Genomic DNA, 14,174 nt, shown 5'->3' with positions numbered 1-14,174 from the left:
ACTAGAATACACCTTATTTACTCTGCCTCATCTACAATTCAGTTAGCAGCAGAAGGTTATTTTAATACTATACAGAGATCAGAGACTAAAAAGTGCTTGTGGGTACAGGCGCAAAGGCTTCTCAAAGAGAGAGAAATACAAATACTCGTTCATGAAATTCTCGGGAAGCTTTCTTTTTTTAATCAGCATTGCCATTTTATTGTTTAACCTACCCTGCTTGATCTCCCTACTTTTGGTTAATACGGGAGTCAATTACAGCTTCATCTATGCAGAATTAACTTTATAGAATATACACTAGGGATTTGTCTATCTCCTCTATTTAGATCTATGTCATAAAAAAATATGTAGTAGAGAACTGTGTGCAAGCACTGCATATGGTACAGGCTTTGCAGATTTATTGTAAAATCATTTTAAATCGGTTAAGCTCTTGCCAGAAGTTAATTAAATATGTTCCATTGGTGGGGGGTGGGGGGACTCTGTGTGTGTGTGTGTGTGTGTGTGTGTGTGCGTGTGTATGGGGGGGCCTTCTGTCTCACTAGGTGGCAGTGTCTGATTACATCTGGAAGGACCATGCCAGCAAGCCTGGTGTCTCCAGCTGTGACCCCCAGCATCAGGATGAAATCCCTGGCTCCGCAGCTACCTCGAGAGGTAGCACCACCGTTCACATCTCTGTCTACACCGTTCACCTCAGTGGCTTCCAGGAGCTCTACAGGCACTTCCTCAGGCTACCTGATGGGGCTATCGTTGAGGTAGGTCCAAGCAGACACCTCACCTTCAAACTAGGCAAAGGGGTGCACTTCAGAAGTAGGTCAGCATCAAAACAGGAAAATAGACCTGCCTGACCCTGCACAAAATCTTCCATAGGAAGACCTCACTCCTAAACAGTAGTATAAAATCAATGGGTTAATGCAGTTGCAGTGCAAAGTAACAATTTAGTATTGTTTATAGAGCCATTTAAAGGCAATCACATAAGATATACATTGAAACTACACACATAGAGATTATTTATAAATATATATTGCTTAGAACCACATAAGGTAATTCTGTGCAGGAATTATTATATATATAAATATACAATGTAAGTATTGTGCACATTTATTATACAGCTAGTACTACAGGTATGGTCATTCACTTAGTTTTTCCTCAGATACACAGAGCTAAGGCACAGTTAGATTACTTACTGGCATCTTGCAAGTTTTAGATCGAATTCTGGATGTTTTCAGATTTAAACACAATACAGGATGGTATTAAAAAGAAGTATCGCGCATTACTTGTTTCATAGGCTGCATTTTGTTCATTGCATTGTCATTTTTTTTCTAAGTGCTTAGAAGAAGTACATTTCCTTGTTGCCTTTGGTCTTGTGTTGAGAGACCTTTAAAACAAATTTGGCATCTAAGAAAAATTAGAGTGAAAGAATATTACTTTACCTACCCGGGTGGGAAGTGGGAGCATCATCACGGAGGTCTGTTTACCATAGAAAACTGGCACAAATGGTGCTGAAGTACAAAGTTTTCAGCTGCTCACTTCTAAGGTGAAGGTTCAAGTACATCTTTCCAGCATGAGGCAAACGTTGCTTCTGCTCCTTTGGTTAATGTTTCAAGGCTGTTTTCTTCATTAAAAGATTTTATTCTTAATGTCTTTGCCCTACTTGGCTTTTTAAAGAAAATTTAATTTAAAGGAAACTGTCCTCAAGGAATCCAAACATAATTTTCTGCCCCGGGAACTTGTGATTCACCAGAGTGAAGACACCAGAGTCTTAGAGCTAGCCAAAGAAAACAAGAGAAGGCATGTGGCCTACATGAAGTAGAACTTAATTATTGAAACAAAGAAGCCGGCAAATCCAGGTCCATGCCTAAGTCTGTTAAAGAAGCTCCTTGCACAAATAATTGGCTAGATTTTTGCTAGAACACCTTTTCCCTGTTTGAGGTCCACAACACAGCCCCAGTCCTACTTTCCACCTGTTACAAACAAACAGTAGCTCTTTGCAGAATGGTTTTTCCCATTTAAGTTCTTCTCACCTTTTCAGTCATGAGGTTTCATTCAGCTTCCACAAGGCTGTGGAAGGAGGGGCTTCAAACACCCAAGGCAATCTTAACCCAGTGCACTGATTTAGTTCATTATTCCCTTCTGTATTTCTGAGAGAGGAGAAATGCATTCCCATACAATGTAATTTTGTCTTCCCAGAAGCTTCCAGCTTCTGAAGTGATGCTGATCAGCATCCACAAAGTGAGCACTGCACCATGCAGATGGCTCAAGCCACTTCTGTACAGTTTCCCACACCAGATCACAACATAGTCTATCCCTAAAATCTACATGGCTGAGTCTTACATCATCATCTGGAAAGCTGCATGTCTAACTTAGGAGATCAATGCATGTTTTACAGCATTTTTACTTGTAGATCTAAGTACAATTACATATAAGAAATGTGCTTAACTAATAATTGCAGTAAAACTTATATACAGATCTTACATTTAGCTGATAATGGATGTAATTATACATTTGTGTATTTTATAGGTCAGGGCTTTCTACTTCAGTTCCAAATTAGGAATATTGTATAAGTTAATGAATTTTAAAACTATGCACTGACTACTGAGAAGTTTGCTGCCGTGGGGCAAATACACCTGAGCTTTACCATTTGGTGCTGTTGCTGCCCCTCAGGAACAGGTTTTTTGCCTCTGCTGCAGCTAGACAAGCAGTGGTACTTGAGTGGGGTTAGAAAATCATTTTGGACATAAAGGTTGCATTGCAACCTTAAGTATAGCTTTTAAGGGTGTAGGAAATGAAGACTACATGGGCTTCTTGGGATAATCTGTCCAGTCTGCTGCTTCTGTGGACAACTCATTGTGTATAAGAATTTTCAGTCTGAATATTTAGAGCTAGTCCTAAAGATTCAGGTAATTTAGTTTACCTAAACCTAGTCTAGTTTAGGTATTTTGTCCCCAGTGATTCAATGGAAATATTTTTCTGGATCCTTACAGTTTATTTGGCCAGAAGTCTCCTCTTATTCTCCAGGCTCAATTTATTCATTGTCAGTTTCCATGTATTTATTTGGATCACCTTTTGGTGTAAATAAAACTTCTCTCTTCCAGAAGTTTACCTACATAATCTAATTCCACAATCTTATCTGTTTTCTGCCAGAATGGGTACAACACTTTGCCAGGAGAAACAAGACGGGCTCCCCTTTTGCTTTTCATTCCCTTCCTCACCCCACCAGCAGTGGAGAAGGAGGGAGGGGTCTTCTTCCACAGTGGTGAGGGCAGAGATTGTCACCTATTCTCTCCCTGTCATAGGAGTGACAGCTGCCTTTCTTCTTTCGTCATGATCGGCAAGCCTCTTTCTCCCCACCAGAGATAAGATATGTGTACGAAATGCTGTCTTGGGACTGTAGGAACATGGCCTGTAGGAACAGAGGAGGTCTGTGGCAGCTGTGATGTGTCCTACCTTTGTATATACATTTACCTTGTCTGCAGAGTCCACAGAGCAAGAAAACAACTAATTTTCACTTCTTTTTTCTCTCTTTTGGGTGGGCTAGTGCTATTGTGCAACTGCAGAATACAAGGAGTAATTCAACGGCATCTAGGAACTGGGGGTTGCATGTGCCTTCTTCCTGCAAAACAGTCATGTAAAAGCATGTAACCTTATTACAGTAACCTACCAAGGGTGAATATGTAATTATTTAAGTGTAACTTTTTGTTTGTTTTTTCACTTTTATTAAGAAACTCTGAAGGCATGTAACTCTGAAGACAGCAAAATGAAAAGGCTTTGACTTTTTAATTTCTGTAACTTTCAGGAATCATACCTGAAAGAGCCATAACACCTATTCCTAATTACTGCAGTGGGACCTCATTAATTCAAGCATCTGGGGACTCAGATCTCTCCATTGGATGTGTAATGCTTTGTGCCATTACAGCGTGATGGTTGCTGGTATTGGTAGGTGTTCTTCAGAAATAATATGTATAATACGAGGAAATGAACAATTTGGCAGAAAACATCACAGAAATTATAACAACTTTGAAAAACGTGTGCAAATATAGACATTGTTCAGAGGGTACCACCGGCATGAGCAGTAGATTCTTAGCATTCAGCTAACTGAGGTGTGTGTGCAGGCTAGCAAGCTCTGGGTTATTGGGGTGGCAGTATATGTCTCATCAAACACACTGATGTGAGAACAGTATTTAAATTACCAGGGCAAATTCTTCCTCAAATTCATATGTTCAACTCCTAGTGACTTCAACCTCAGATATGTTTCTGTATCTGCAGATATTCTTCGACAGGCTTAAGAGGAATTTTGCATAATCTTGCTTTAAAGTCCTTGGATGCTCATAAGGAATTTACGTTATATTTATGACCTCATCCTACTCTTTTTTACTTCAGTGAAAGCAGGATTTTCTCATAGCTCTAATTCAGCAAAGCACTTAAGTGTGAACTTCATTTAAGCCAAGGAGCCAAAACACTCACTTTAATAATACTTTCTCTTTTTTTTTTTTACAGTAAGTAAAGCCAGTTTGTAAGTGCTGTGTGCAGGAGTACACTAGCCGGGAATAAATGTCTTTCTATGCAATAACTTCTTTAAAATACTTATTTCTTTAAGTATGGTATTCCCATTAAAGGTCCAACTTTGCTGGTATAACCAGAAATTTCATGTCTGGTATGAAAAGTAGTTTTATAGGTTTCATAAGTATGAGGCAAAAATAACTGTTTTAAAAGGAACATTAAGTACAAGGTGACATATATAAATTGCCCTAGAAATGTTAAATAAAAAGATTTTTTTTAAATGTGCAGCATAAAAATTATAGAGGTTAAACTTGTAAGTGCAGTCCTTTTATCATAAGCATTGTAAAACTCGAAGAATTCACATGCAGTAAAACCCATTTTCTTTTTTACCTATAATATATTTCTCCTTTATAGTATTCAATTTAAGTGTTGGCTAACCAAGGAATGACCTTCCCAAAATAAATCACTTTTCATGCTTTCCCTTATTCATTAATCTTATGTTATTGTAATTACAGGAAATTATTGAGTTGTAGCATTTTAAATGTATTTGAAATCCATGCGCAGAAAAGTTAATGATAGTGGTACGTGCTTGCTGTCTACACGGTGATAACACCAACTTGGTGATTTTTATCTTGACTTTTGCTGACTGGAGTTGATTTCTTATTAAAAGGGCAAAGATAAGTCACTTTAACTCAGCAAAAAATCAGTTTCTTATTATAGGCCTGGTAAACCTCAGCATTGTAGAAAAACTTTTTGTATAGTATGATTTTATCTATCAAATAAACCTACACAAATGTCAAGGATTCATCCAATTTAAACTTACTGGATAAGAGAGATCTGTTTTCCCTAATTACTTGAAAAGTACCTAGTAGTAATAGGATAAGACAGCGTAGGTGACTAGCCAATTACTTAGTTTAAGCTATTTACATCAATCCATATGCTATAAATTATGTCTAAACTCTCTTGCACTTCTGGAAAAGTGAATAAAATCATATAAGTTTATTTTGAATACAAGATCAGATATGGTATGCTGAGTGACACTTAAAAAGAATGAAACAGTAACCATAGCTTATTTTCTGAAGCAATCTTGACACTAATGCTAAATTACAGCTTGGAAACATCTAGCATTTTTACCTTTATGAGAAAAGGCTTTTTACATATTTAACATAATTCTAGGGAAAATATACTGGAATTATGTATAAAGATATGTACACTGTAACCAAAGGGCATTTATATTCCCCAGTAGAATACTTACAACAATTTTATTGCCATTTGGTGTCATTTCCTAACAGATATAAAATACAGCCAGTAAACAAACTAGACTTTAGATTTAAGCTGACAGCTGTTCCTTCAGAAGCAATATTCAGATATTTAATCTTAAGAATACTGAATATTTTACAGTTGTTTGAGCAAACTATACTTTTAGCATGGGAAGGACTGCGTGCTTTTATATACAGTTCTTGGATCTGATAATGACACTAAAAAACAACCTTAGAATAATCTACACATTTGTCGCTTCCATATATTCCCTGGGCAAATCAACAAATTGCCTCATGTTTTATTCTTGATCCACAAATTCTTTTTATATACGCAATGTTACTATGAATATTGGGCCCTATTTTTTTCCCATATGGGCATAAGCCAGACAGTTGACTCCAGTGCAGTTTATGCACGTATCTGAGTGCAGCTTTTTCTGGGTCTAACTTCATTAAGGGAATAAATTGGCCAAGTTTACCACAAAAGCCCCACATGCTGTTTTCATAAAGAGTCTCACTGCAGTGGTCACTAAAGATTTGTGGAGAAGAGAAAGAGGGAGGATTGCTCCAGCTCAGTAACTGAGGTTGGTACACTACCTAATGGCTTCATCATCATATGGCTTCATCATCTCACCAGACCCTGCAGAGGGAACAGGAAAGCTCTGGCGTTTCCAAACCATAAGCTGGATCAGCCAAGGTGAGTGGGTGAGGACTTCTTGGCTGGGGAGAAGCTGGGCAAAGGTAATTATTTGGTGTAAATTGACCCACATTAGCTGGCTTCAGCAGCATCATGCCAGGTCATCCACAAACATGGCCAGTTTATGAGGAGTCGGTTTCCTGGAGATCCCTGTAAAAGTAGGGATGAACAGCAAAGGTTTATCCCCTGCCAGAATGATTCCACCCACATTAATGCATGCATGTGAGTACATACTCCCGGGCTGAATAGGCTTCACCATATGCTGCCTGCCTAATTCTGAGATCTAGTCTTGTCCCATTGAAGACAAGTAATATTTTGCAACTGTGTTCAACGGGAGAATGATCCCTCTCAACATGCATTGAGATTCAGTTGGGAATCATACATGATAAAAGTCAGCTAAAGGATACTCCCATGGACATAGGCAATCAAATCAGTACAGCCTGCAACTTACAGCCCTTTTGTTGAGGGTCATGGCAGTATTGCTAGTTCCTCTGCAAATAAGGAGTAAACCAGACTGTTTTAAGTTATCTTTACATCTTAAGTATATATTTCTCCTTTAATGCTATAATTCAATTAAAGATAATCAGTTTAAGAAATAAAATAGTTGTCCAGGTGGCTCTTTCCACCCCACTGAAAAGATAAGAACAAGAAAAAGAGTTTTCCTGGAGAAATCTTGCATTTGTATGCTTTTCTCTTAAATTGATCCAGCTCATCTCACATGTGACATGTGAATCCTGTCCTGAAATGGACCCAGTCTGTTGCTCCTTGCCCTTGTGATACCTAAGCCAACCCATTTGCTGCAGATGAAGAGGACACGCCCACTGAGTCTCAGCCAAGGAGAAGTTACGTCTCGATACCTTCTGTTTCGGGTTGTTTACCCTTTCAAGTATAAGATTAAGTCCTTACTTTCTTTCAGTAAACTGAGGTATAGTCTTAAATAGAAACTGTCTATTAATTATTAACCTATTAAGATTATCAACTACAGCCAAGGCTATGCTGCTGCATGCAACAGGATCGAAATGTAGGAGGCAGCCTTGCAACGTGGCCATTTCTCCCCTCTCTACTTTTCTCCAAATCCCAGGTTCGATATACTCTCTGCCCTAGAAACTCACAGAGCCATGGGGAAAAAGACGTATTTCCATCAAGACGCCATGTCCTGCTTATCCGTGGTGGAGGCTGTGCTCCAATAGAAGGGCCAGGAAAGTGATGAGACAGGTCCACCACTGGCTCTCAGCAGGACGCACAGGCTTTCAGATAACCAGAAAATGACTGAAATAAATACCTACACTGCAGCATTATATCTTTGTTCTATATATGAGTGTGCAATTTTAAATCATGCTGGTTTCCTTATACTGGCAGAGAACATGGGATGAGGACCAAGTGTTACATACCTAGCCAACACACACACAAATATTTTATGGGCATGGATATTTACATTTATTTTGCCATGGGGGCCTGAGGACTTAGAGCTGTTTCCTTCGGATGTTCACAGAAGGGATGGGAGCAAGTTCAAGTGCATCCATTCAGTCTGAGCCAATGCTCATGGGAAAAATGTTGTCATATCACTGTTGTTGTGCTGTATAACAAACATCAGTGCTGGGAATTAAGGAGTACTTTAAAAGTGCTATTTTGTATTGAAACACTGCCTTTCGGTTCCAACCCACTTTAAACACTCAGATTTGCTGTATTTTCAGTGATTTTCTGAATGACTTTATGCTGCGAGAGTAGAGCCACTGATTGCTGCAGAAGGTATTTTGTACTCTTAAACGCTTATAATCTTTATTCATCTATGATGTAGTTTTACCTGAATCAGCAGTAAAATCTCTGAAGTCAAAGGATAATTGCCAAAACAGCATTAACTTATTTTACCCGAATAAAAAAAAATAACCTTTGAAAAAGTACCTTGCAGCTACACAGATTGACAAAATGCATCAATTATATTTTTGCTCACTTTATAATTACACTGCAGTAAGCGCACAGTGAACTTTACTACATGGTTGATTAACCGTAAGGTTACTGCTATTAAGTCACTCTCAGAAACAACAACTTGGACTTTAATTTAAGAATAGAACTCTGCACAACATCTGATCAAGTCTAAAAATCTGACATATCCATACAAGCTGCAATTTAAAGTACACAAGTAAACGATAGCACCTTAAGTATAGCAAAGGGTTTCTGTTGCTTTGGTCAGGCGTGCTGGGTATGTGGACAATCAGATTTGAAAGAGCTTTTGGTATGTGTTAACCAACACCAACAGAAAGGCTTTTCCAGTGAACTCTAAATATACCCTGTATCGTCTTTTTTGCACAGAAACAAGTCTTATGGGGAGTGGCTAAGGGAACTGGGGTTATTTAATCTGGAGAAAAGGAGGCTCAGGGGAGACCTTATCGCTCTCTACAACTGCCTGAAAGAGGTTGTAGCGAGGTGGGTGTTGGTCTCTTCTCCCAAATAACAACCCATAGGACAAGAGGAAATGGCCTCAAGTTGCACCAGGGGAGGTTTAGATTGGATATTAGGAAAAATTTCTTCACTGAAAGGCTTATTCAGCATGGGAAGAGGCTGCCCAGGGAAGTGGTTGAGTCACCATCCCTGGAGGTATTTAAAAGATGTGTAGACGAGGGGCTTAGGGACATGGTTTAGTGGTGGACTTGGCAGTGTTAGGTTTACAGTTGTACTCAATGATCTTAAAGGTCTTTCCAACCCAAATGATTCCATGATTCTATGATTCTATGAAATTAGTGTTCCAGCTTCTGGGGAATTAGGATAAATCTCCAGGTATACACTGATGATATTTCCACATTTTTTCTCAGTTTATTGCAACAGGAAAAATATTGCTGTTTCTGTTAGTTAATTGATGCTATAGGCCCCCTTTTTGTCTTCTGTCTTCTTGCCTTTGTATATTGCAAAAGTGTTGCTATGAAGCCCTGACATGATGTTGTATCTCTGTTTGACCTGCCCTGAAGATCATTTATATTATGAGAGAAACAGCTTAGGACAGTGTAAAACTGGACTGTTTCTTAGTGTAAAAGAATAAAACTGAAAATAAAGTAGTAGGTGTTCTGCATAAGTGGTAGATAGCTAAGAAGAAAGAGTAGCCTGGTATGAAGAAACTTGCCTAGGATGTAGGATGCACAAGACCACTCCAATGTTCAATCACAGGTTTTTATGTGAGGTGAGGAATATCCCCTACGTTGCCTGTATCCCCCAGTTCCAGAGGTAACAGCGCTTCCCAGCTTCACAGGGTATCAAACCCAGAAGTACAACAAAGGTTTTAAGATGCTTCATCAGACAGATTATAAAAGTACACAAAAATACAATAGAAAACAGACATTATTCCTGTACATAAATCAGTGTTTCTATAATTTATTACAGCTGTGCTAAACCAGGTTTGGAATAGCAAAATTCATTAAAACATTACGGTATTACTGGAGCAATCTGCTTTTTCCATGCTAGAGTTTGAGTAACAGCAGCTAGACAGAGCTGAGGCTCTGTTACTTCTCCGTGTCTGAAATTTGATTTCTGCTCACATTCATCTGAGCAAAATTTCTCTTATATGAGCACTCCAGAAAGTGAAAACAATCAGAGCCAGGGCACTCTTGTGCAAAATGCCACCCACATGACACAAGCTGAGGATCTGACATGCAATGTGGTAACTGCTAATGAACTGAGCTGGATCTGATGCAGTGTCTTGGCTTTATAACTAGTTTCCAGTCCTATAACACATCATCTCCTCCTCATGGCCATGATTTTCTTCTTTGAAGGTCTATTCTTTATTCACTCAAATCTTCTCCATGTGTCAAGAACATCATAAGAAGAAATTATTAAAAGCAACGGGCGTAAAAATCCCCATTCCACTGTTTTACTAAAGCGTTTAGGGACTGAGAAAAATTAGGCGAATTCACATTTCACATGTGTTTAAATTGCTAATCTCACTGCTCTATCTGTATTAGTGAATACATTTACAGTAACTTTTACTTTCTAATATTTTGGCAGAACTGTTAGAAAAATTGTTATAAGCCTAGGAGTGGAACTGAACCATGAAAGCTAAACTGTAAGCTGCTGTAAAGCTGGGTTATTAGTATGACAGAATAAAATTTCACACACACAAAAGCTTCTAAGCCGCAATATTTTGAAAGCAAGAAGAGAGGGGTGGGGAAGTGTAATCAAAGTCATCTATGTTCCCTCTGATATTTCAATGAATGCTGCCATAATAATATGTTGGTTTTGTCTGTTCTGTTTTTTCAGGCATTTGGTGATATTACTGGAGAAAGTCTTTTGTGTGATGAAATGAGCACAGCCCAGGAGCGCGTAAGCAAAATGGACAGCGTGCTGCATACATCTTCACGTATCAAGCTGAGGGAGAGGAAAAAGAGTACAGCAAGTTGGAAAGGTATTATTTTCAGTTGCAGTACCTAGTTGAAAAACAATGCTGATACCTAGGCATAAAAACATGGGAGGGATAGAAGAAAACAGATAATTTGAAAACACAGTTTCTCTTGGAAAGACTAGGGTGCGATCGGTTAGGGCTGAAATGTCACAGCTGTGTTTTCCAGTGGGTCTTCATACTTGGGTAGTTTCATAGGTCTTGTTGCAAGAGTCCTGAAGGCTTAAGAGCTGTCATTCACCCAAACACTGTCACACTTTCCCTTCAGAAACTCAGTACAGTAATGCAATTCAGAGCAATCTATCTGGAGCAAGGGCCAGTGTTTAAAGTATGCTGAGGGCAGGCTTAAATCAGCTACTTTATATATGGTTAGGTATGTGTCCACACGTATTGGTCTGAGTGCGAAAGTCCTAATCTCTCAGACTTGCTTTGTGTTTTCCACCGTGTACTGAGAGCCACTGGACCCCTTCCAGCACCTAGAGAAGTACGTACAGAGTGGAACATGCCCATGTACATCAAGTTGCTAAGTGAAGTTCCTGCTGATCAAAGGTAGCATCAGGGTGTTCAATGACAGAGAATTATGGAACACACTGGGTGTCCTTAGACGTCACTGTTATTGCAAGATATCAATTTCCTCTCGTTCCTTACCCAGGGTCTCAGTACCAGATCTGGCTCCACCAGATCCCTGCACTTAGCTGAGTCCTATCAGTGTCAGTTTTCCGATGCCCTGTGAGGAGTAAAGCTCAGTTAAAAGTACCTTGTGTTATTTTTAAATCCACAGTAAACTTATCTGCTGACAGAGAAACCTTGGAAAGTTCACATGAGCACAGAAGACACTTTTTTTTTTTAAGGAAAACTGATAAATTTAGTGTATGGGCTCTTACTCCTGTATCATTCTTGTTGGGGGAGGGAGGTCATCGGTACACTGTCACCTGTGTATTTACATCATGTCTTTCTCTACATCTTTTTTCCTAATCTTCAGGAAATCACGTTGTCTCTGACAAGAGCTAATTCCTGCAGTAATGCATAGTCCACAGAGTTGTTTACATCCTGATCCACATCCGTGGTATGGTTACTGTCTGACAGGATTTACGGTTCTGACATCCACACCTCTGTGCATACAGTGTTGTGTTGTCCTGGAAATGCTCCATTCATAGCTCTTCTGTGGCTTCAACAAGATTTTCAATGTGGTGAGCTCACTGGATCAGATCACAGATTGGATCATGCAAATGTAATTATTTAATATGATTTTTTTTCTTCCAAATAGTGGGACATTCCTAGATTTCTCAGGTTTGCTTGTACCTGCTAACGGTGGTGAGGAAAATGTTCCTGATTTGTCTTTCAAGTTTCATGACTAAAACATTGACAGTGCTTTCAGTAATTGTTCAAAGCACAACACTATTGTAATTGCAGGGCTGCAAGATGCTCAAAAGAGGAACAAAGATGGCTTCATGCCACCAGTTCTGTAGCCAAGTCCCAACAGGCTGCAAAATTTACAAGATCCCAGAGATGATTTTGATGGGATCTTAACGTTGGTCAGACCTACTTCCCTGGGAGCTACAGCAGCTTAAAGCAACCTGGAGGTTATCCTCATGCTCTCTTAGTATTAAAGTATTGCTCGTTAGTTTGAACCAGTCAGAGTCTATTCTATTTGTCTTCATGCAAATGCATAAGAAATGAAGTCCGTGCCGCAAAGGCAAGGACTACGAGACACAACAGAAGGAGAAGGTGGGAAGGGGAACAAAGGCAAGAAAGGTGAAGTCATTTGTCCAAGACCACCAAAGTCAGAGGCAAATGCAGAAATAAAGGGCAGACTGCCAGTGCCCTGACTCTTGGTCTTCCCTGTAGTAGGATCCTTTTTGTCCTGAAAATGCAGATGGAAAAGGGAAGAATCTTACCTTCCTGCTATTTTGAATCATTCATGTAGAACACTGTAATCAATTAACATAGTAATCAGTGACATTTTTCTAACACATATGCTTTTCTAGTGTCCCTTTGTTCACACTGGTTTGGTAAAACTTTTTCAGATGCATTTACCTTTGCAAGATCTTTCCCAATGTCTTGAACATTGTTGATTAATTTTGATACTTAAATCTATGGTTCTCATCCACCTGAATAATCGTTAAATGACATTTGGTAGTAACCTGGAGGTTTAAATGTCACTCCTGAAAACAGTTTTTCTTTGGGTTTGCAAGGTAACAATTGAGTTTCCACTTTTTTCTCTTTTTTTAAATTGATTTGTGCGCATGTGCATATGTGTGTGTTTTTATGTGTTACACACAGACAGAAATGGTGTTAAAAATCTTCTGAATATCTACAAGAAGTGATGTGATTTTTATGGGTTTATCATCAGATATTACTTGGATGACTTCTCTCTGTTGTAACAGGAATAAAATTGCCTTTTTAATGTTTTCTTTGCCTGTTGACACTTTAAACTATTGTACATAATTTTGAAAAAGAAACTAACTGAAGAGAAACCGACCAGTCCTAGGATTTTTCTGTGGATTTTTTCTACCTGAGCAGAGTTGTGCTTTTCACCAATTACCCCAGATGCTGAGGTAATGCCGATTACCCCACAATGAGTGAATGACACGAACAGTGCAGTGGAGGCCACTAGGATTGCCTGTATACGTGACAGTCCTCCGCTATGAGTTAAGGTGGTGGTCTGTAACCTACTGCAGTTTCTGGGCGACAGTACCAAGACGACAGCATGGTGTGGGCAGCATCATACTGTATGCATCTTCTTGGCCTCAGTGTTGTCTTTGAACATGACTGAATGTAATGGTAAAAATCCCTTTGGGTAATATCATACCCTAGGTTTCACGCCACTGAGTTAAGATATCCCAGTCTGGTTCTGTGAGATTTCAACTTCAGTGTTGGTAATATGCTATTATTTAATCTGATGGCAAGACTGACTTTACGTGTGGAGCCACCACACCTTCAGTTCTGACAGGACTATGCTGATTTTTTTAACAAATGTGGATCCGGTCCTGAGACTTTGTTCAGCACGAAGGACTTGATTGACCACTTTTATTCCCTCAGTTATGTTGGCATGCCTCCACTGACTTTCATCTGATCTGGGATGTACAATTCTGCAACAGTACATATTCTTGAAAGCTGATTTAAAGCATGCTTAAATATTAAGTAAATTTACATTACATTTTTGCTGAAAATGTAGCATCCTACCTACTAATTTTGGTTACTTAAATCCTATGAGTTCCCATGGTTGTTGGTCAATATAGACTGGGTGGCATTGGCTTTGAAATTGTTTTCTGAAGTGCTCTTATCAGCAATGTCATCCATAATGCTCAGTTATAGTTGGATAGTAATTGCCTGTCTATGC

The 14,174-nt window shown here is 39.1% G+C and overlaps 1 protein-coding gene across 1 annotated transcript in view; it reads left to right on the top strand.

The window, feature by feature from the left end:
- The window catches only part of LOC140647234 (uncharacterized), a gene marked incomplete at its 5' end in the record, with an annotated part of 149,875 nt that extends 148,068 nt beyond the window's left edge, over positions 1–1,807 (top strand). Inside the window, 2 exons of the mRNA XM_072851597.1 lie at positions 540–749; positions 1,679–1,807. Coding sequence (XP_072707698.1) covers positions 540–749; positions 1,679–1,807 — 339 coding nt within the window. The remainder of the gene's footprint in view (positions 1–539; positions 750–1,678) is intronic.
- Between the last annotated feature and the right edge of the window lie 12,367 nt (positions 1,808–14,174).

The sequence above is a fragment of the Ciconia boyciana genome, chromosome 2, assembly GCF_034638445.1.
Source record: "Ciconia boyciana chromosome 2, ASM3463844v1, whole genome shotgun sequence".
Lineage (NCBI taxonomy): Eukaryota > Metazoa > Chordata > Aves > Ciconiiformes > Ciconiidae > Ciconia > Ciconia boyciana.
The sequence above is the reverse complement of the archived record's forward strand: the minus strand, read 5'-3'. Positions and strand labels throughout refer to the sequence as shown.